Raw genomic sequence first — 24,890 nt, 5'->3', positions numbered from 1 at the left:
TTATGCCACTGTGTTTATTAAGTGAGAACGGTTATTATTCAACAGTGTACATAGGGCAAGATGGTTGTTATTCCACTGTCTTCATTTGGTGAGAGGATTATTGTTTCAGAGTTTACAAAGTGAGGATTATTATTATATGACTGTTTATAAAGTGAGAGGGTTATAATTCCACAGTGTTCATAGGGTGAGTGTGTTATTATTCTTTCACTAAAGAACCATTTTAAATCAATGGAACTGAAGCTGAATTCATAAACTCTAGCAGCACTGCTGTGTCTGATTAACTCGTTTCAACACACACTAACACACCACTACCATATCAGTGTCACTGCAGCACTGAGAATGCTCCGCCACCCACATCATACCTGCTCTGTGGGGGTCCTGTGCACTGAAGAATGCGAAAAGGGTGGTAAAGGATGCAGAGCAACAAATGGACCCCAGTATGTAATAAGTTTGTATTTAAGACAGGACTTTACTGAAAGGTGATTTTGATCGAAGACTGAAGATACCATCAGTCTTTATGGTGATGTGTGATCAGGTGATATCATCCTGTAACAACAACACATTCTGCAAAACACACAAACAGACAACAGAGGGCATTGCTGCAGCGGGAGTCTGTCACTCCAGGGTCCTGGGGGCATGGGTTCTAGTCCCTCCTCAGGTCACTGTCTGTAAGGAGTGTGGTGTGGTCTCCTTGTGTCTGTGTGGGTTTCCTCTGGGTGCTCCACTGTCCTCCCACAGTCCACAGGTGTGTGTTTGTGTGTGAGTGACTGAGTTGAGTGTGTGAAACTGTCCACAGGTGTTAGTGTGTAATGCTGTACCCAGGTTGTATTCCTGTCTTGTGGTCAGTAATTCTGGGTGGGAACCTACTGCTTTTCTGACCTGATGAAGTGGTTACAAAAAAGTGAATTAATGAATGAAACGAACATCAACGGTGATGTGCAGAAAAATATTTTATTACTTAAAGAGTTGTAGGATTTAAAGACTTTATTTTGTAATGGTTTTATGTCTATGCTCAAACTGAATGGATTATTTTTGATTTAACGTAAACACACAAGTAAAACAGCTGTGGTGAACACAGTGTGAGGCGGCGGAGTAGTTCAGCTGCAGTACAGACTCTAGTGCTGAAGAGGTGAGGCCTTGTTCTCAATCCTTGAGTTCTTCTGATGCCATGCTGTATGTACAGAACTGTCAGTGTGTGATGTCACTGGTCATGATGATGACTGCGTGGCGTTAGCAATACAGTAACCTGACATCTGAGTCACAGCTGCTCCCGAAGCCAGGCGATGTAGTCATTCACGCTGCGTATCCCTGCGGAGAAGTACGCCGGCCAGAAGGCAAAGCTCACACAGCCGTGGAAACAGTCATCGTAGTGATGGCTAGTGACGGGGACACCGGCGTCATGCAGCCTGTGGACGTACATCAGTCCATCGTCTCTCAGGATGTCATGTTCACAGGTCATGACGTACGCCCGAGGAGCGGCCTTAAGGACGTTTGTCTCAGCCAGGAGAGGGGCTGCCCGGGCGTCCAGCAGCCCCGGAACCTCTCGCAGAACCTGAGCAGAACCATGTTTAGGGAGCACACGCCGGTACCCCTTCTGCATAGCCTCGGGCAGCACCTCTGTCCAGTCAAGTTTGGCTCGGTGCGGTTCTGCGAGAACCTGGTCTCGAGCTGTGTGGTTGTTGAGGAGCAGAGTGTGGATGAGCTCAGGCTCCGCCCCCAGGTACTCCAGCCAGTAGTGAGCCATCAGCTCACGGTACAGGATGGGGATTTGCTGGTTCTGCTGGTACGAGGCTGTGTTGAAGTCTAGAGCCTGGAGAACTGGGTAGATCAGAACTTGCAGCTTAAACTTCCCAGTGCTGTTGTCTTGTCCGATCTGGAGAGAAAAGAGAGAGACCATCAGCCCCAAGTGAACCATGAACATGATGACTGCCATCAGGGTGTTGATCAAGGGTCAGATATCACCTGCTGGGCGACTGCAGCTGCAAGGTTCCCCCCGGCACTGTCTCCACACACTGCAACACGCTGAGGGTCCACGGAGTAGAACTGCAGAACCTTGTTCTGCAGGAAGAACCGGGATGCCTTCAGACACTCCTCATACTGCACAGGAAACCGAACATCCGGAGCCATGCGGTAACTACAGAAACACACACACACCTCACTGACCACTCCCACATCACTGACCACAATCACATGACTGATCATGCCCACATCACTGACCACACCCATATAACTATAACTGACCTCTCCCTCATTGCTGACCACACCCATATCACTGACATCAATTATCACAATTTTTGTTTGACTCATTAAATATTTGTTTTATTGATTGATTTTGTTTATGATTAAGTGATTGATTTATTAAATGATTGATTACATGTTGATTGATTGATGTATTGGTGTATTGATTTATTTATTAAGTAAATGATTGGCTGAAAGACATTGTGGGAAGCCACTCACTCCACTGTCACCACCACGGCCTTCAGCTCAGACGCCATCTTCCTGCAGATGAGATCATAGGAGCCCAGTTCTGAGAAATAAAACAACAACATCAACTCTATTTATTAAACAAACATCAGACAAACAAACTAAAATTACTGGTCAATCAAAACAAACTACAGTTACAGGTGACTTAACAAGCCCTGTGGCGCCCCCTGTGGGTGACCCGGTCTGTGGAGGGTAAACTGCTTTATTCAGAGACCGTTGTTAATAATAAATTTAGTTTCTCACTCGGTGCTCCAAGGGCCCACCCTCCTCCATGGAAGAACACCACTGCCCCCCTCAGGCCACTCGCATCGTTTACACCCGGCTGATAAACTCGAACCTGGACTCCACTGAAATCTGTGTCCTCTGTCCTCACATCCTCATAGTCCAGAGGAACGAGGCTCTCGAACTGGGTCACCACTGAGTTAATCAGGTGGATATGATGGGTCAGGCCCAGAGACTGAGCAAGATCTCCCTGAGAAATATAAACAGACACTAAGACTGAGCAAGATTTCCCTGAGACATACACACAAAAAAGTATACACAAAATCTGAGAAATACATACAAACACTGAGACTTGATGAGATCTCACTGAGAAGTATACAAACATTCACACTGAGAAAGATCTCCCAAAGAAACATACACAAACACTGAGATGAGGAAAATCTCCTTTAAAGACTGAGACTCTGTGAGATCTCACTGTGCAATTCACATAAACACTGTGACTAGATAATATATCCCTTTAAAATACATGCAGACACAGACTGAATGAGATCTCCCCGAGAAGTTCCCAAAACCAGAGATTGGATAAAATCTCAGTGAGATTCTGTGAGCTCTCCCTGAGAAATAGCAAGTGAGAGGCGACACAGGTGAGTGGGTGAGGAGACGGGTGAGTGTGAGGTGAGACAGGTGTCTTACCGCCTTGGTGACTCCCCTGAAGGTGGCAGCGACAAGCATGAGTTTGAGGGGCTCAGAGAGGTTCGGTGGGAGGGGCAGGTACAGCAAGTACGCCACACACAGCACAGAACACACACTCCACACACACAATAGCTTCACACTCAAACCTGCATACACACCTCTGCCTTTACCTGTAAAACCTGTGCAAACACCTTTACCTGCACCTACAACAACTGAATCTTCCCCTGAACCCGCACCACCTGCACAAGAGTCATAGCAAGCTGACATCACTGAATTTCAAAATCAATCAATATAGTCAATAACTTTCTTAACACCACAATCTCTATAAACAAACTAAACACACAACCACCATAAACAAATTAAAAATCACTGTAAACAAAAAAAATAATCACTGAACAATAACCATAATAATCAATACCATCCACTGTAAACAGTCTCCTCCACCACTAATTACACTCACATTCACTCTCTGTGAGCAATCAATCACTACAATCAATCATTGTAAACCACTACACACTGAAGACAATCTTTATAATCCATCTGTGTAACACACCAGTCAAAATCCCTCAGTAATCAACCAATCAATCAATCAATCACTCACACTCTCTCTCTCTCTCTCTCTCTCTCTGAGGGCTCTCTTATGTGCAGCCTGTAGCCAATCACAGTTCAGCAGCACAGCATTCTGGGAAATGGTGTCTGGGATGTGTTGATTCCTGTGTGAGTCAGAGCAGTGGACAGTGTTGTGTGAGTGGACCCAGACGTCCTCCCCTAAAAGTGGGCGAAAAGGGGATTGTGGGAAATATTCTGAGGGTGACACTGGGGTAAAAGTGAGTGAATCTTGTGAAATGTGTTTTTGAGTGTAACCCCCCTGAGAGATTGGGGGAGGGGTCTTTTTTTTTTTACACTCAAAAGCATATTTCACAAGTATCACTCACTTTTATCCCAGTGTCTCACAGAGGAACACCACACACACACAAACACAAACACACACAGAAAGACTGTCACAGTGTAGCGGTTACCAGTGGAACATACATATGGAAGCAAATGTCTCATCAGATTTTTAAATATTACAGCCTTTGAAATCATAGCACTAATTTTTTTTTACAATGAAATTATGCATTTGAATAGTGTTGCCTCGGAATTTAACACTTCAGATTTTCACCTCTAAATGATTTGCATTGAAATTATGCATCTTGTGAATATTCAAGAACACATTTTCACTGTTATTATTCAAGGTTAATCAGAAAAAAATCAAGCTATAAAAATGAAAATAATATATTTTTAAGATGCTCAAATTCAATAGGCCAAATTCAGATGCCAACATGCGAGTTAAAAAAAAATCAGAGTACACATCCGGGATACAAAGGGTAATAGATTCTGTCTCCAATTGAGCCAACATCCAAGCAATCAAGTTACGCTCCACTGGTCACGTGACGGCGGTGCTTGCAAGCTACAGGAGGACAGAGGCTATAGCGGCAAACTTGAGCTGCACCGCTTTGGTGAGTGCATTTACTTACATATTTGCCTTTTGTGGTGTTTGTAAGATTCAGTAAGAGGCTTCTGCGCAGAGATTTTATTGAGGCGGCGGTCGTAAAATGCTTTTTATATTCACGTTTGGAATCGTGGCATTTTTTCGCTGACGTTGCTCACAGGTACAAGGCAGTTAGTTAAATATGATACACGTGGCAGACAATGCGTTAAAATTTTCTGACTGTACGTTTACAGCGAGGTAACAGATTAAATTACCAGATATTTCACGGTACCCAAAGTGTTTGATAAAACGCATAGACAGGAAATTTGTGACAAAACAGTTCATGTTTTGGTTGCGTTTAGGCGTTTAAAATGTCATCATTGTACTGCTGATATGTAACATTCTTTTTATTCTTATTTGTGTTATACTTGTGACGAGAGGGTAGTCAGGCTGAAATTGTACATACAGTCTGCCAGGTGCATATTGGACTTACTAATCATCTTAAAACAACGAAGCACAGACAGTTTTGATGTCACACATCAAGATATGGGGTTAACAAAATTCAATTCATGTAAGTATGGTGTATTTTTTTTTTTTTTTTTTTTTTTTTACATATTCACTTTTTGACTTATTGATAATTAATAAATATCATTGGGTACAATCCTGCAGGAAGTTCAGTGTAAGTTCAGCCCTTCAACCAGAAACGCACATGGAGAAGACCAGTTACGTCTTAAATGAAATTTATTTTAAATGCTGTTAATTTGTACATGCAAAGTTCCACCTGCTATTTACAGTAAATTATGATCACCATAGTCTTGTGTTGCACATTCTTCTTTTCAGTATTCCAGACATTAAAATCTAAGTTATAGAACTTTGGAAGGAAGCACTTAATATTTTGTAACCATGCAGTAAAATATATAAAAATGTAATAGAAAGGTCTAATGTGTAATGGCTAATAAACTTTGTGGGAAAATGTCGTGTCTTTTAAAGGCCTTAAATGATAACTCAATACGCTCACCAGATACAACAAGCAGAATCACAGTTTTTCCTATGTTTATCTTTGTCATGCAAGACAAGGTTAAAATCATCTTTAAGTGTAATTAGGAAAAAAATGTTTTAGAATTGAGTTCATGTATTAATACTATTATTTTATATAGGTCCTTCGCAGGTTTTTTTCCACCAAGAGCAGAGGAAAGAGGCAGTTTCCTGCAGCAAGTCTTGTTCCTGCACAGAGATTAAAACACCTGAAGTGACACTTGAGGACAATGCCTGTCATGACTCAGCCCTGCTATTGTTCATGTCCTGCCTGGTGGAAGTCCCAAAACTGGACTTCAAACAAACAAATTAATTGACATCAGTACAAGAGGCAGGGGTTTCTGATTTTGCAGGATGTTTGGAACATAGCATGATTAGCATGATCTGGCATCTGATTCAGACAGTTAAGAAAGAGGGTAGGTATTTGCATATTGTTTTCCTAGATTTAGCTAATGCATTTGAATCAGTGCCACATCAACTTGTGGAAAGCTTTTGAATTCTTCCAGGTGCCAGATAAGGTTACTAGATTGGTTAAAGCATACTTTGAGGATATTTAGTTTTGCTTTAGTACAGGGGAATTTGTTACATCATGGCAGCGATTAGAAATGGGTATAATGGCTGGATGTCTGATTTAATGGACATTTACAATGGAAATCTAGGTGCAATCTTAGGACTCTAAGTGGGTTGTAGGCAGGGAAAGGTTGCATGACAATGCTCGACTCCAACCAATTAGGGCTTACATGGGTTACATGACAATGCTAATGAGTAATGTGCTTTGCACACGCCGGTTACTGAAGAAGTAAAATGATAATCTAAGTTCGGCTAGGCTGAGTGTTAAACCAAGCAAGTCTAGAAGTCTGTCGATTGTCAAAGGAAAACTTTTCCCTACAGTAAAATCATCCCTACAGTACTGAAGAGACCAGTGAAGAGTTTATGTAGATGGTATCATGCAGCACTAAACGATACAGAACAAGTTGTGGGACTAAAAGCTGGACTGGTGAAGGCTGTTAATAGCATTAATTAGATGTTAAGATTGTGGTGTCTGCAGTTTGGCTTACTGCCTCGTATTATGTGGCCATTGACAGTTTATGATGTTTCAATCACAGAAGTATTGAAGATGCAGAGGGTTATTAACAAGGTTATAAGGAAGTGGCTTGTGTTTAAGTAGCGTGGTAGGTAGGTATGGGAGAGGGGTACTGGAGTTACCACTCACAAGTTTAGAGTGTAAGACTTGTGGGCGATGGAGGCAAGTCATATTAAGTTTTTGCTGGGAGCAACTTATGACGTCCTTCTAACACTGCAAAATCTTCACTGTAAAAAATGTATTGTAAATTTTACAGTGAAATACTGACAGCAGAGCTCCCAGCCATTTACCATATTTTTACAGGAACACTAAATTGATTAATACTTTACTGTAAATATTTAAGTGTACATTAAAACATTTCAGCAGATTTGCCAGCCATTTACTGCCTTTTTTCAGAAACAGTACCTTTTTACAGATGAAAACTAATTAGAAACATTATCCATATTACATCAAATTCTTCATGTATACTGAACAATACCTGCATGTAATATAGTGTAATAGGATTATGGTGTTACAATTAAATAAGAAAAACAACCCAAAAACTGCCAAGCATGAATACTGTAAAAATACTATAACAATTACATACATAAAAGTCCAAATCTACATTTAGAATTAAAATCAGTAATGCTCTTTATTAAAACAGAATATATATGTCGACAAATAACATGTCAAATAATTCATCTTTTTACTTGCACTTTAGATTTCTGCCCCTTATGATGTTTGATTAACCTTTTTTTTTTTTTTTACCAAAAATACTTCAATATCAAACTACTTTCCCATTATTGCCCTTGGATTACAAGAAAGGTGCCCAAATCTTATTATATTACAAGTCAAGTTATATTACATGACTTTTGATCTTACCAGATCACACAAACTGACTAATACATCATGAACATTTAAAAAAAAAATCTGGATTACTAAAACTTTGTATTTCAAATATCATTGAACTCTACATGTTACTGACCAACCAAGACACACTTAAAATCAGTTTTGCATTGAACATGACACTTCAAATAAAATTCTATTCCATCTGTTTCTTTAAAAGTGAGGATACACACAGATGCATGGTTCAGGAATTCTTGGTTTCTGTCTACTTTGACCACCCCTGGGGATTTGTAAAAAAAATAAATAAAAATCCATAATTAGTAACATAGCATGTGGAAATAAAGGAACAAAAAAGTTGCAATAAAAATTGTATACACAAAGCTTAGAGGATACAGTAAGGGGAAAATTAGATTGTGTCTGTTTTTTAAAACTGTGCCTGCAAATAATTGGAAATATTAGAGATGTGAGATGACCCAGACAAAAAGTGAATACAATGATGAAGCTGACTCAATATGGGTTTTGCCATATATTCAATGCCTATATAACTCAACAAGCAAATGTGGCAGATCAACATGGCACATCAGAAATAAAAAAAGGGTGTCCATCAAAAATAGTGCTTCACATAAAGTGCTGAAGCTTGTGGAAAATGTAGGGAGCTTCACAGATTATAAAGGTGTACCTTGTTGCTAGAGGTGGGCAAAATATTCACAATAATTCTGGTATGTTTTTTTTTAATTCAAAAAGACTTTTACCATATAGCGATATTGTGACATAAGCGCATGCTTCCAACAAAGGTGCGTGAAAGTGACTTGCGCTCAAGCTAGAACTGGGGGATATATTGCAAATATCAATACATTTCTGTAGTGGAGTATGGATCGAATAGAGAAATGAAAAACTCTCTACTCTAATAAGGATTGTGTTTGTGACAAAACCCCACATTCCACAGGATTGCGTGTGTGCGCACAGACCGTGTTTCTCACACACACACACACAAACTAGTATCAAAGACTGAGCAGGACACTTTCCAGTGACCCCCCTCTGTCGTCTTCAGAAATGGAAAGATAACAAACCCATTTTATGATGCTGTTAGACCAAAAGAAGAGCAAACAAAGTGGTGAGAACCAGAGATAAAAGGACTCTTTATGGCCGTGGCGCCTAAACGACGGAACGTTATCTCCGGCCTACTAAACAGATGGCCCCAGAATTGACCTTACACTGAACCCCTGGAAACTCATCCGCAAAGGACGGACAGCATGGACCAACAGCGACCCCAAGTGGACATTGGCGAAATCACGTCTTGCCTGAGGTCGCCTGGATACATAATGGAAATAATCAAATTCCAATAAATATGTGTACGCAATATGTATGAATGTCACTCTTTGTGTCTTCAGATAAACGTCTACCAACCAATGAAGTGATGTGTATTACTGTTTTCAATCATGAAAGAAAGTTTCTGTCTCTAACTAAGAAAACGAATTAATATCTTCTAACGTAATATTGTAGTGGTATGTGATCATGTCGTACCCAAAATAAAATTATTCATAGATGTTTGATATTGATAATCTAGGACACATTATGCTATACCACAAGTATGTATAAGTAATTTCTATGATATTCAATTTTGTGTATACGTGTATCCTCTCTCCCCCATGTGAAGTCACGTGAGCCTCAGACCCAGGATCCTATCAAAGGAAGGACACCTCTTAATAGGGCGTGACCGCGCTACCTTTGAAAAGAGGGTGCTGACTCATTTTCGCTCTCTCTGATACCTTCTCGACTTCCGCCTTGCATTCTCGCTGTTTCTCTTCTCTGCTTCACGCGCTCCCTCTTGCGCTCTCTCTCTAATTTTCAACCTCTCCAAGCGAGATGTTTTTCTCTTCTTTACGCGGACGAACAAAAACTTTAAAGGACCTCACTCAGCTCCCCAGGAGACGTCTTGCGCTAGCTAGAGTGTGAAAGAATTTTTACCAGTCACGTCAAGTAATTCTGAATAATCCTTTTTTTTTATTATTGTGTTTATGTTTTATCGCCCAACCTAAGTTTAATCTCACGAGTGATCAAAGCAGGTGAAACTTATTTGTGGCCAGAATAAGATATCACCCCTTTAGATTAGTTGATAGCGGATATATTTGCGTTATAAATCGACTTCTGAGGGCACAGCTCCTGGAGACTCGACTGATGAGCTAACCACTCTGAGAAGCCACCCCACTCAGGGGAAAGACCAGCCAGGCCTGCAATCCTCCGTAAAAGGGAACTCCCGATCGACGTCGCCCCGTCTAAGGCAGAGAGTGTCTGACTCAACCTGGAAGGAATCCCCTTCCCAACGAGCCTACCTTCAACGACGCGGGGAGGACAAGAAGCAACCCCTAGAGCACGGAGGTTAGAACAGCGGGACCCGACGGCTCGGTGAAAACGACAAAAAGAGTAAGCAAGCCAAAATTCATTCACTCTCCTGAAGCTGGTGCCTAATTAAGTCCCTTGATAAATTTATATATTAAGTAAAACCTCAGTTAGCAACACATTAGTCACAAGTCCTAGCGCCTAGCTTATCTTTAAATTCGAATCGGCTTCACCTGCGTTGATGCCGTGAGATTTTGAGATTATGCTATGTTAAGTAAATATTCTTTTTGTTAATAAATATTTCCATTATTTGAAATCACAGTGTGTGGAGTCTGTTCATGAAAAGTCTGAAGATCCTGAAGAACTCACTTAGCTTGGCCATTATTCATTCTCAAACTAATTAATAACGTTTTAATTACTTAAGCCAATTATCAAATTTTAATTATTATCATTAGTCAAATATCAGAAATCATAAGAGTTTGAATAAGGTCAACGCTACAAACACAATATATAAATATATATAATATATATATTTATATATATATCACGGTGTATATACAACATACGCTACATTCCATAATACTTTTGACACGATTTAGAAAACGACCCTATTCGTTATATCGAGTATGCAGGGGATACACACGTTTCCTTCATACCAGCATAATTGTTCAGTCATTGAGTAGGAGGCTTTGGCTCTGATTTGGGGTTTTGCAGCATTTTGACACGTATGTGGGAGGAAGTTTGGTTCCCTTGGTGGTTTATTGTGATCATAACCCTTTCACATTTCTTCATTCTTTGCAGAACCCAAATGAGGCAGTGAGTAAACTAGAGGCAATTTTATGAAGTAATGTTAATGAAAAGCCTTCAGAATTTTTAAAGATGAATCTTTTAAAATGAATCTTTAGTGATCAAAACATCTTAGGCACTTTTCTAAATTTAATTTGCAATCTTCTTTGGAATCTTCAAAGACCCCAACCTCTCCATAAGGAAGATTATATGTTTTACTTAAGAAGAAAAAAAAATTTTTAATGGCAACATTATACATTTTACTTTCCTAGACAAACTAATCTCATGCACCACTTCAAATGACTTTTTGCCCTCACCCAACAGGAAAAAAGTTCTGATTCACCTAGATTTATTCTGATATTTAGTCTTTTTTCTAACCCAGAAATTGTTCCCTTTAAGGCCAGACGTTGTTGGAAGGAGGGAGCTTTCCCTGATGGCTGTAGAGTGAGGCCACCTCCCTGACCCCCCTCCTGTGTTTAAATGGTCTCAGTACGGTATGGGCAGACAGTGAAATGGATCTAAGCTTTGAAAACTTATTGTTTTGAGTGTTGTTGACTTTGATTGCTGTTGCCATATAAAACGATCTGTGTCAGCTTGGTGCTGAAGCATTGTCGCTTCCTCACCTTGGTTGAGGTTAAAGCTGAGCCCAAGCTACATGGCTACACTTTATTTGAAGATTTATTTTTTAATATTTTTTTCTTTTTGCAAGTACTCTTTACACAAACATGAGGATTACTAATGAGTGAACTGACGGAAAGACTCAAATTTCATCTTGTTTTTAAGGGCACAACCTATGTAAGCACTGATATGCTGAGTGTGTGTGAATCGCTTGTGGACTCTTCAGGCTTTGTTGAGCCACAATTTTTTAAAAATTATTTATTCATATTTTAATTAATGAGGAAGAGATCTCATGTCTGGAATAAATAATTCTTTTGGTTTTAGTTCAGTAGTCATACATTTTAGAGTACTAACTTACATTATCTGTGCCCTGAGAGTCTGCCCATTACACTGAGGTGCAATATGTACATAGTACATAAACAACTTATAAGAACTGCAGCTGACTGAATGTGCATTAGCACAATACAATGATTTCCCTGTGATGGTGTATCATGGACAAATTCTTATCCTTCATGATCTGATATCGTCATATCACACACCCCTTTATCACAGTAATCAGAAAATCCTGTATTTAACTTTTAATTTCACATATGAAAGCACAATTTACAACTGCAACAAATGATTTCAGATAGGCTCTGGACCCACAATGACTCTGATTAAAATTAAGTGGTTGCAGCTAATGAATGAATGAATGAAAACAGTAACTGCTCTTCAGAAACATTTCATAAAGAATTATCCAGAAATGGGTGAAATTTTCTAAGCATTTACCTTCAGTTCATTTTAAGAATGTTTTATACATTTTCATACATCAGGTTTCTGTGACAGTAAGGTTTTCATATTTCAAGGTTTCGATATTTACTAATAATTTTAACTACAGGTAAGATATATAATAATACAGATAAAATACTAAATAGGGGCTAGTTTAATGCAGAGAAGGAAGTAAACACAAGTAGAGAAAGAAACAGATCTCTAGATTAACTCAATTGCACATGAAGTTTCCTGTCGATATTGGAGACAGAAATTGTACTACAAGGAGAATAGGGCTGCCTTTCCAGAGATTAATGAAGGCTTGAGCAAACACAGGCCACTTGTCCTTCCAACGTCAGTTGCCATCTTGCATTGTTCAAAAATTCCACTGTAATTATAATTCAAAAGTGTCTTAAACTTTTGTAGTGTTTGGAGTATTTTGACAAATCTTGCAATTATACATACATACCCAGAATTATCATCTGAAGGCTCACAGGCAGGTTTTAAGGGTTCCAACATCAACAGCTGTGGCACTAGCCTAAATAGTGAGAATATAGATCTTTTAAGTATTGCAGTTTTCAATGTGACATGTCCCAGTCACACATACCTGTAAATGAGCCTTAAATGCACAAAACTTCCCCACATTTAAAGAATAGCATAGAGTAATAAGATGTAATTTCATATGCATTACATAGACCAACACACTACATTTGTGATAAAAGGACTGATAGCTCAACATTTTGTATTTAGACATTTTGAAAGTAATACTCTAACTAAAGACTAATTAAAATATACACACAAACACTTCGCAAAGCTAATTTACTAGATATGCATACCTGGCTAGCAAATAGTATCTTCCCTTTAAAATCTGACTTTAAACTAAACAAATGTGGGCATCCCAGATCAGAATTGGAATGGGGCTCATAATTCTTCAGCAAAATACCCTATAATTAGCCTATAATTATCAATACTGCAAGTAAATTAAGATACAACATTTGGGTGACGCTGGCATATCCAAAATTGTAGTTTTGACTAACCGCGACCTTGAACTGGATAAGCGGTTACAGATAATGAATGAATGAATAATTTTGACTAGTCAGAATTCCTTTTAAGATATCTTCAAATACAGATATCTTGAACCTATTCACATTTTGTAGTTCTGATATCTTAAATGATAATTCTGACTAGTCAAAATATAGCTGATGTACATAGCCCAATTTGGCGTCATGTAAATGTTGGCAGATCCGCATATTATAGTGTACTTTGGTTTGACATCTGCAGTATATCTGAATAAGAAGCTGACAAATAAGAAGCCAACTTCAGAGTTGTAGATTTTTTCTGTATTTCCCCCATTCTCTGACATTTAAAAAACTTACAATGATTACAATGAGACTTTACAGAGAAATAAGCCTAAATTCGGTTAAAATGAACACACCTGGCAATCATTATCTGGCACATGGGAGGGGGGGCGTACACAATGAATTCAGATATCTAAAAATGTATTTTTGACTAGTCGAATTTGAATTTGTTATATTTTTAATACTAATTTCAAATTTCCTAAAATACATTTTGACTAGTTCTTAGTCAGATTGTAAAGGCAGATATCTTAAATTGTCATTCTGACTAGCCAAAATATAATTGTTACTAGTCAAAATTCTATTGTATATATCCAGTTTTTAATTAAACATAATCAGAAGCTTTTTAATGTTAAAATTACTTGCCATAAATAAATTGCACCTATAAATTACTTTTCAGTTCTCTGCTTGTAGTGCCCGAAGCAGACATATATTGTGATATTAGAATGGGAAAAGCTTGTAGTTCAATTGTCCTTAAACACGTTGACAGTAGACTGTGCAAATATATTATGTTTGTAGCATGTTACTTGTTTGGTCCGTTTACATGCTAGTAGCATACGTGTGCTAGTGCCTACACATCCATGTGCTAGTTATAGCCTACACATTCATGTGCTACCTAAACGTAGGCTACTGGCAGATGTTCACTGTCACTGGCATGTGCCAGCATCACCCAAACGTAAGATGCCGATGCCTTTCCATGTTATTACCGTTACTGGCTAGTTGCTTCATTGCTGCTTCCAGCCCAGTACCCAGGATGCATTGCAATACACAGTAAAATACTGTAGCAAACTTGCTGTAAATTTACAGCAATCTTTTACAGTGTTGGACGTAGGTGAAGACCCTAGTTGTGGATTATGTACAGGGGTTGGCATGCTGAAGCATGTTCTATCAGCTTGTAAAGTTAGTTTGTAAAAAGGTCGGTATACGTGGCGACCTAATCATGTGCAAACGGTTTCAGCATGTTTGTTGAACAACAAACGGCTAGAGGTTAATGGATTGACGAGTAGCTGTAGTAACAAAATAGTTAGCTTTGTGAGGGGGAATGTTTTCAAGAAAGTGCACAGGCCACAAATATTGGTAGATGGGGTGAAGCACGAGATTGAAAATTGCTGGTGGATATAGGAAAAAAGCTGCAGGTCCCAGAGTGCATTGTGTGAACTACACTGAGGCCAGACATAGTGCTCTACACTGAAAGTAAACTGATAGTTTATTTTATAGAGTTTAACGGTTCCATTTGAGGAGGCAGTAGATGAAGCATTTTAAAGGAAGAAGCTGAAATATGCAGACTTTGTGGCTGAGGTGAGGGAACCTGGGTAGCAGGCAAATGTAAGACCGGTGGAGATACAGTCCCTTGCGAAAGTATTCAGCCCCCTTGAACTTTTCAAACTTTTGCCACATTTCAGGGTTCAAACACAAAGATATAAAATTGTTATTTTTTTGTGAAGAATCAACAAGTGGGACACAATCGTGAAGTGGAATGAAATTTATTGGATGTGTCAAACCTTTTTAACAAATAAAAAACTGAAAAGTGGGACGTGCAATATTATTCGCCCCCCTTACGTTAATACTTTATAGCACCACCTTTTGCTGCAATTACAGCTGCAAGTCACTTGGGGTATGTCTCTATCAGTTTTGCAGATTGAGAGACTGAAATTCTTGCCCATTCTTCCTTGCAAAACAGCTCGAGCTCAGTGAGGTTGGATGGAGAACGATTGTGAACAGCAGTCTTCAGCTCTTTATACAGATTCTCGATTGGATTCAGGTCTGGACTTTGACTTGGCCATTCCAACACCTGAATATGTTTTTTTGTGGACCATTCCGTTGTAGATTTGGCTTTATGTTTTGGATCATTGTCCTGTTGGAAGATAAATCTCCATCCCAGTCTCAGGTCTCTTGCAGACTCCCAACAGGTTTTCTTCCAGAATGGTCCTGTATTTGGCCCCATCCATCTTCCCATCAATTTTGACCATCTTCCCTCTTCCCTGCTGATGAAAAGCAGGCCCAAACCATGATGCTGCAACCACCATCTTTGACAGTGGGAATGGTGTGTTCAGGGTGATGAGCTGTGTTGCTTTTATGCCAAACATATCGTTTTGCATTGTGGCTAAACAGTTCGATTTTGGTTTCATCTGAACAGAGCATCTTCTTCTACATGTTTGGTGTGTCTCCCAGGTGGCTTGTGGCAAACTTTAAACGAGACTTTTTATGGATATATTTGAGAAATGGCTTTCTTCTTGCCACTCTTCCATAAAGGCCAGATTTGTGCAGTGTACAACCGATTGTTGTCCTATGGACAGACTCTCCTACCTCTGCTGTAGATCTCTGCAGTTCATCCAGATTGATCATGGGCCTCTTGTTCGAGATGAAAGTTTAGAGGGACGGCCGGGTCTTGGTAGATTTGCAGTGGTCTGATACTTCTTCCATTTCAATATGATTGCTTGCACAGTGCTCCTTGGGATGTTTAAAGCTTGGGAAATATTTTTGTATCCAAATCCGGCTTTAAACTTTAGACTATCACAGAGCAGGTGCGTTTATACGGAGACTTGATTACACACAGGTGGATTCTATTTATCATCATCAGTCATTTGGGACAACATTGGATCATTTGTTGGGGGGGGGCAATACTTTTGCAAGGCACTGTAGGTGTTAGGGGATTTGTAGCCAAATCTGCCACATCCCTGTTGTGCAGTTTGGCATCAGGGGCTGGAAGATAAGGGCAGCTGTGAAGGAGTTGTCTGAAACAGCTGAAAGGTCTAGTCAGTGGTTGTGGATAAGGAGAGCACAGATTACTTGGAGAAATGCACTGTATAGGTGCTAATAGGATTGTTGGTGATGTAGCATGTAAAGTTCACATGGAACTGGTGGCACTGAGCATGCATTAACAGTACCAGTGGGGCTAGGTACAGCCTTAGTCACCAGGGAGGTCAGTGTGGATTTACGGTTATTGATGGTAAAGGGTAAGGTAGGACTGTAACACTGACTTGGAGGTGGGGTCGGTCTGGGACACCAGACTTCACTGTTGAGCATTCTGGAGGTGTTGTGTGCTTAATTCAGCGAAACACCAATGAGAGGAGGTATCTGCCTGATGAGCTAGTGGTACATTGGTTGGTTTGGGTACTCATCCGTAGTTGTTAAGGATAGCCGGTTGCTGTTTGGATCATAAATGGCCACAGCATTCTTAGTGTTGAATTGTAGGATTCAACAGGAATTTTGGTGGCTGCAGGTAGGAAGAGTGTGGTGGGCCCTATGTGAAGCTCAAATGGATTGGCAATGGATATTCATTCATTCATTCATTCATTATCTGTAACCACTTATCCAGTTAAGGGTGGTGGTGGGTCCGGAGCAATTGAACGCAAGGCACCTGGATCGGGACTCAAACCTACAACCTCCAGGTCCCTGGAGCTATGTAACTGCGACACTACCTGCTGCTTGATATATTACATCTTATCTTGTGTATGATTATAATTAATAACTGCATACTTGTCTCATACAAGGTAAATAATTTACATTACCCAAGGTATCAATAATGAATCAGTTTTTTTTCATTGACAGGTTAATTGCCCAACCAAAAAGTGATTACAGAATTTGCCATTTTTGTAGTTTTTATATTAAACAGTCACATTTAGAGTTTAAAAGGTAATTCATTCCGAATCTCAGATCAGTTGTTTCAGAGAGACAGAAAATTTTCACAAAACTGAACAGCAACAATGAAAATATTACGGCCAGAGTGGGATGCAGCTCTTGAGTTAAATGCATGTCTTAAAGCTTTCATTTGTCAGTGGGCATTCTGTGTGTGGGACAATGATGCTTGAGTGGTCATCAGTCTGCTCTTGTTACACTAAAAATTGGGAATCTCCATCCCCTACAAATAACAAAAGGTTTTTATACAGTTATGTGGATAAAAATGGCACTTATTCAAATACTATTTACTTGGCTTCTGAGTTGTTTATATGTAAACCACACTTACCTCTGTGTTACCTGGTCCAGGAATTGAGTGATTTGTATGACCCAGCACCCACAGCTCTTTAGGTGTCTCTGTTCTTATCGGATGATTGTCCCAACCACTGTGGAAAATATCTTGATCTTCTGCAGGTGTGGCAGGAACACACATTGGCAATAGAATGTGAGTAATATTGGTAATGCTGAGGAAGCTCTCTTCTTCAAGGTAGTGGAGAACATCATAGTAGATGCTTGTTAAAGCTACCCATAGATCTCTCCACAATCTTTCAATCCTGGAAATTGATAAAGAAACTGATAAAGCAACAAAATTCAGATACATAACTTCAGTGCAAAAAAATTCAGTGCTACAAATTCAAAGGTGGTAAAATTTCAAAAACTGATGAGACAGATTTGCTTCCATAACTGCTGCATCATTAAAAGCTCAGTGCATATGTTGTCTTTAGAAGTCTTTTTTTTAATCTTTCAAACACCACAGAAAGGCAAATGAGAGTAAATGCACTTACCGAAGCAGCGAAGCTCGAGTTTGCTGCCATAGCCTCTGCCCTCCTGTAGCTGCAAGCACTGCCGTCACATGGCCAATCGAGAGTAACTTGATTGGTTGGATGTTGGTTCGACTGGAGAGCTTGAATTTTTATTTAAAATCTGAATTTATTAACCTTGAACAATTACAGTGAAAATGTGTTCTTGAATATTCACATGTTCAACCCAACGCAAAACATTCAGAGGTGAAAATCTGAATTGTTAAATTCCGAGGCAACAAAATTCAGATGCATAATTTCAGTGCAAATTCAGTGCTATGAATTCAAAGGCTATTGTATCAAAATCTAATGAGACAGATTTGCTTCCACACAGTGGCTTTAGGGAATCGAGCTGAACTTTTTTCTATGAACTCTTATCAATTTTAAAGTTAATTTCCTACGCCCCAATCAATCTCCATGACTTATTATCTTATTACATTTTGTAGATTTTGTAATGAAATATTACAAGGAGAAAGAAAGTGTGTGTGTGTGTGGGGGGGGGGGGGGGTCAGACCTGGGTGGAGTTCCCCTTTCCCATGGTGTTGTAGATCGTGTCTCCTTCAGCAGTGGGCAGAATGAGGCCATTCATTTAAACACTCGAGTACAGAGTGTCAGAGAGGACAGACTGACATCATACACCGATCAGTCAGAACATTAAAACCACCTCTTTGTTTATACCCTCACTGTCCCCTCTCTGCTCCAGTGTTCCCTCATTTTGCCCTCTCTCAGCTCCATTGTTCCCTCATTTTGCCCTCTCTCAGCTCCACTGTCTCAGCTCTGTTGTCCCCTCACTGTCCCCTTTCTCAGCTCCAGTGTCCCCTCTTTCAGCACCACTGTCCTCTGACAGTCCCCTCTCTTAGCTTTGTGTGGAGACACGTGGAGAATGTGGTATTTTGTCCTGAACTGATGTCTCTTACACTGAGAAACTGGAGCAAGAAACATATGAGGTCAGTGCAGTGGTGGATTGTGTTTCTGACCACAGGGTTTGTCACCCAGGACACAGAGAGAGGCTTTAATGGAGTGGTTAGTGGTGTTCCAGTCCTCAACCAGACAACACACTAACCCCTAGTGGCCTGGATGTGTTAGAGACTTGTTACTGAACCTGGTTCAAACCTGGTCAGTTCAAATAATTATTATTATTTCAAAATGAGGTTTGCAAATGAAAATATTAAAGAGAGATAAGATGTATAATAATTAAGAATTCAAAGTATAATTGGGTGGCATGTGACACAGCAGATAGTGTCATAGCTCCAGGGTCCTGGGGTTGTGGGTTCAAGCCCCGCTCTGGGTGACTGTAAGGAGTTCGGTGTGTTCTTCCAGTGTCCATGTGGGTTTCCCCACAAGGTCACAAAACACACGTTGGTAGGTGGATTGGCAACTCGAAAGTGTCCATGTGTAAATGAATGTGTGAGTGTGTGTCTCAGAGTGGTAGCATTGATTGCAGGTATGCTCCGGATCCACCGCCACCTGAACTGCATAAGGGTTACAGACAATGAATGAAAGTAAAATGTGAATAAAATGCAGAAACAGAGCAAAATAAAGTAGAATGAGATGCAGCAATCAGTGAAACCTTTACCAAATAAAAACATGTGAAAGATAATTTAAACAAATCTGTGTTACTCTTATTCTTAATCCTAATGTGTGTTATTAACTGTGAGGAAGTTTGGTACATTTACTTGCAAGGTCCAGTCCGGTGTAAGAAATTATGTTTTATGTATCATCTGTGGAAAGATTATCAAGCGATCTACAGCAGACTAGATCAGCATGTCAATTTATGTTAAACAATATGTCTGCCCCATTAGCTGAAGGACTAGATAATGAGGGAACAATAGATTCCAAAACACCTTTGGATCAAATCACAAATCAAACACATTTTCAGAGCACGTATGAAACAAACCCAAGTTGGAAGGAAGCTTCTCTTCCACAAGGCAGCCATGATCACTACTCTAATAGTACTATACACTGTAAAAAAAAAAAAAAAAAAAAAAATAAAGACTGTTTTTCAAATAACTGGCAGCAATGGCTGCCAAACAGAAATCATAAAATTAAAGCCAAATATCCTAATTTATATTCAGTGGAAAAACAATAAATTTACAGAAAATGCCATAAAATTTATATAGAGAAATACTTTATTTTAAATATTTTTTCCTGAATTATTAGGATTAAACACTTTCAATATAGTGACGTCACTACAAGTTCCACAAAGAAATACCATTATTTTAGAGATTTTTCCTGAATTATTAAGAAAAAACACTTTCAGTATAGTGATGGCATTAAAAGTTCTGCAAAGGAATACCTTTATTTTACAGATTTTTCTTGAATTATTATGATAACGCACTTTCAATTAAGTGAAAACACTAAATGTTTTACAGAGAAATACCTTTATTTAACAGATTTTTTTTTAATTATTACAATTCAGCACTTTGAATAAAGTGATGGCATTACAAGTTATACAGGGAAATACCATTATTTTTTATTTTTCCTGAATTATTATGATTAAACACTTTCAATAAAATTATAATGCTGCAAGGTCTGCAGAGAAATACTGTTAATGTACAGCAACACCCAGAAAACATTCACATATTATTGTTACCTTCACATTCATCTTAACTCAGCAGATGAACACAATTAAATTGAAATCATAAATCATAAATTATAAATCGACTCAAATAAACACTAAATTAAGCAGATAAAGTATTATGTACTAGCTCAAATTAAAGAAAATGACAAGAAAATTAGGCAATATAACTATACCTCCATCATGTAATTGGTTTTATTATCCTAATACTAATATCTGCTCCTTCCCTGACTTAAAACTGGAAAAACTCAAATACTATTTCAAAGTCAAAATACTATTTCAAATATCAACATGTACACAATTATCATTTCCAAAAACAACATGAGCATAAAGACTGAACTCCAACAACATGTGCAAAATTTGTGTTCATTATATGCATTTAAATTAATCAGGATTTCCAGGACCAAGTCAAATGTATATTCAAATTATGAGGAACACAGATCAAGGGAATAAATGAGTTCAAAAACCATTATAAATGCAAAAATGTTGAGCACCTAAATGTCCTCTATAATAACGACAAAGTCCTGTGGCTCAGCATCATCTTCATTACCATTACTTTGAATCTTGTAAATCCCCATGACTCTTCACTCAGTGCCTTTCTCCACTTCAGCAATAGCAGCAACCTGAACACAAATACAAACACACAACACTGATGTGAAACAAAACTTACACTAAGATTATCAGTGACAACTCATCAACAGTAATCATCATTTACTTAGATTCTGAATCTCTGAATGTAGAATATTTATTGATGTTGAATTTACATCATATATTTCATTCTTGGACAAAATGGATGTCTGGGGGCACAAGTGTGCAGGTTACTGAAGCTCAATTTTTAAAAGGGACAAACATTAGGTGAACATTTTTTAGAAAATTTTCATCAAGTCCTGGCAAGTTCACCTAATCTGAGTCTCTTTGAAAACCTAAAGAGCTTTGTTTATGCATCTAAACATCAGATTCCTTCCAAGAATGAACACTTCAAATCCATTTCAACAACTGCATTAGGTATTCAAATTAAACAACTGAATCAATGACTATGACATCTGTGATTTAGGCACAAAAAAGTGACTCTCATTAAAAAACTACCACATTTGTACTGTGAGCTCTGGCTCTGAGCTGTACTGCTGCTCTGATCTCTGGGCTGTGCTGCTACACTGGTCTCTGGGCTGTGCTGCTGCTATGGCTCTGGTCTGTGCTGCTACACTGGTCTCCAGGCTGTGCTGCTGCTGCACTGGTCTCCGGGCTGTGCTGCTACACTGTAATATATAATATATATATTATATAACAGACCTGTTTTCAAACTTGACCGATAAGAACCGCGAATATTTGTCATTGGCCAGTTTCCTGAATGACAGTCAGGTTAACCAATCATGGTCACAGCAACATGCTGAGATAACCAATAGCAATTTCTAGGCATGGTAAATAGCAACAAGGAAAATACACAAATTTTTTTTTTTTTGAAAATGGGGTTTTTATTTAAGTATGCAACTATAGTTCTGTCAGTTCATTTGTCTCATTCATCTTCATTTGTACTTCCTTGTTTATACTCAAACCTAGACCTTTTTTTTTTTTTTTTTTTTTTTAAAGTGTCGCTTTGTTTATGCATTTCAGGAAATGTTGAGTGAGTGTTGGAGGATTTTCCGAAGCCATGGTGGATAAAGAAATGCCAGCTGATAAGACCTTATTCTACTCAGCAACCTGAAACCAACTGAAATATAGATGACGACAAAAGATGCAACACTTAAAGCATTCATCTCTCCTATTGTCTTAAATGAAATGAACTCAAATCAAAACAAAAAGTGCTTTCAAAAAGGGAGAGATTTTAGGATTTCTATTATATATATTTTTATATATTTTTTAATTTCTTTTATATACTTTCATTTCACATTCCCAATTTACAACCTTTCGTGAACTGATCAAGCTGACAAAGCTGAGGTGTCTAATGTATAATGTTGTGTGTGTGTGGTTAGTGTTCACATTACAACTTCCTCAAAGACTTCATTTTGGCAGTTCCACTGCCAACCATCCAATGTGATGGTTGTTGAATGAGACTCCAAGAAACCTTGTTAATGTTTGGTTGTTTATTTATTCTCTCATTCTCTTCTTCCTTGTAGAAGAACTGTTATGATAGTTTGCTATTAGAGCAAGTGGGTACCAGTGTGTTTTGTGGCATTTCTCCAATGACGGGTAAGACTCCTCAAGCCAGTGAGGGGCAACCTAAGGCAGAAGAGTGTCGACCACTGGGTACCACCCAGAAAATTTATGTATAGTAAGTAGTTGATGTGATGCTTCAAAAGCATCAAAGGGGGAAACTGTAAGAAATTATAGCATGGACCCAAATGTGACTGGCTTACCATGCTGCAATCAACAATATTAATATCATAATAAATGTTCCAAACCAGTGTGTCTTCCTAGAGATAGGTTGACCATTTGACATATTTAGCATATGAACAGGCAAAGTAGGAAGAGCCACAACAGCTCTCACTGTGGGACCGGAAAACCTAATCAATATCAAAGGAAGTTTATTACTGAGTAATCAACAACCACCACAGACAAAGGGAACTAGTCTAAACATGAAGGTGACAGAACTAAATTTCCACTGAGTTAGAACTTGAGTGGTATTTATACAGACTGTATTCAAACACAACTGACATCACATCCTTCAGGAGGAGCTTAGGGGAAAACTATATGCGCTGCGTTTTTCTACTACTCAATGTTCAGTCCAGCTCCGCTGAATCCATGGTACATATCTTGCTACTGCTTGCTGTAATAAAGGTTTTCCATTTTTCATCAATTTTTCAGAGATGTCCCATTTTTCCTACACCGGTCAAACACTCTCTCAGTCTATACCTCTTGACTCAACTCATTATACAGTTCATAATCACTCAGATCATATTCACATTATTCACTTATTTAATATTTTCATATAATTTTACTTTTGGAGAAACACACTTCATATTCAGTAAAAACAGATCCAGAGGAAACACCTGAGAGGGAGGAATGGAGAGAGAAAAGAGGAAAAAAAAAACATTGAAGTCCAAATGACCATCAAGGCAAAGAGGAGTATTTTCAAGCTTTACAACAATGCAAAAGATTAATTTGCATCTTAACCTGTACTTACCCAGAATTTAAAATGTACCTTCACGCGTTTCATGGTGTATTTTCTCACAATTTAAAGTGTATTTACCAGGGACTTACAGTGTACTCTCCCATAACTTCATTATATGCGTCAGTACATCTAAGACACTTACCAGCCTGCATTTTAATGTGTTTTTCATGGTGTACATTCTGGTGTAGTATTAATCAGTGATTAATAATTAATAATTTAATTAATTTTGTTAAGATTCATGTTTGGGAACCATTAAGTAATATGTAGTGTCTTTACTGGTCCAATTTTAGCTTGGACAAGTAGGTCATCATGTTGGATGACTTTACATATGATATAGCAGGATAAATTATTATTAATGGATTATGCTCATTGACCTGCTGTAGGTTCTTGGCTCCGAAATTTAATCTGAACTGAAAGTAATAATTCTATACAAGAAAGGTGCCCACACAAATAACCAAGGACTGGTTTTATCACACAACTGGTATATTAAATGTAATATCAAATGATGAATATTGATTATACATTCATATAATAAAATGGATTACAGAGATACACGAGGGAGCAGGGAGATTAATATATGAATTTCTCTATGATAATTACCCTAAATTCCAAAAAGGTTATAATTGATCCAAGCAAAGCATTCAGCACCAATCCCCTGAGATATGAAATAAATGAAACCATGTGACCTTACATATCCATGGAGCATTGTAGACACAGGCCTTGTACCATTGAAACAGCGACCGTTACTCTTCTCCCATTTGGCCAGAGACACAGTCTTAGATACAGCGACCACTCCGTCAGAGCTGGGGGCGCTCTGAAGGTCTCTGTGGGGATTCTCCGTCATCGCTGATTTGCCTCCTGGTGAGAGACACATCCATGCAGGTCTCTCCTGGGCCTTTGCTCAGAAGATCATTCTGAAGGAGCATGTGGCCTTCTTCGTTGCTGATCCTGAAGCTCATCACCACTGGAGGTACTGGAGGGTCAGAGGTCTTTTTCATGCTCTGGGTGTGGCATTGAGCTTTGCTGGATTTAAACTATAGCTTTTCTTAAACTATAGTTTTTCTA

The 24,890-nt window shown here is 38.8% G+C and overlaps 1 protein-coding gene across 1 annotated transcript; it reads right to left on the bottom strand.

Moving 5' to 3' along the window:
* Nucleotides 1–916: 916 nt before the first annotated feature.
* Nucleotides 917–4,022, bottom strand: nceh1a (neutral cholesterol ester hydrolase 1a). The gene is made up of 5 exons (XM_066662421.1): nt 3,400–4,022; nt 2,728–2,956; nt 2,458–2,527; nt 1,963–2,134; nt 917–1,873 (listed from the first exon to the last, which is right to left on the bottom strand). The coding sequence occupies exons 1-5, from the start codon at nt 3,664–3,666 to the stop codon at nt 1,259–1,261; spliced, it is 1,353 nt and encodes a 450-aa protein (XP_066518518.1). The 5' UTR covers nt 3,667–4,022; the 3' UTR covers nt 917–1,258.
* Between the last annotated feature and the right edge of the window lie 20,868 nt (nt 4,023–24,890).

Source organism: Hoplias malabaricus, chromosome 1 (assembly GCF_029633855.1).
Source record: "Hoplias malabaricus isolate fHopMal1 chromosome 1, fHopMal1.hap1, whole genome shotgun sequence".
Lineage (NCBI taxonomy): Eukaryota > Metazoa > Chordata > Actinopteri > Characiformes > Erythrinidae > Hoplias > Hoplias malabaricus.
The sequence above is the reverse complement of the archived record's forward strand: the minus strand, read 5'-3'. Positions and strand labels throughout refer to the sequence as shown.

Excerpts from the sequence above, each read along its gene's own strand:
- nceh1a (XM_066662421.1), bottom strand. The coding sequence starts at position 3,666 with ATGTCAGCTTGCTATGACTCTTGTGCAGGTGGTGCGGGTTCAGGGGAA. Across the intron at positions 2,528-2,727 it reads GTGGGCCCTTGGAGCACCGA|AACTGGGCTCCTATGATCTC; the intron begins GTGAGAAACTAA and ends TTTATTTCTCAG. Across the intron at positions 1,874-1,962 it reads CAGCTGCAGTCGCCCAGCAG|ATCGGACAAGACAACAGCAC; the intron begins GTGATATCTGAC and ends TTTTCTCTCCAG.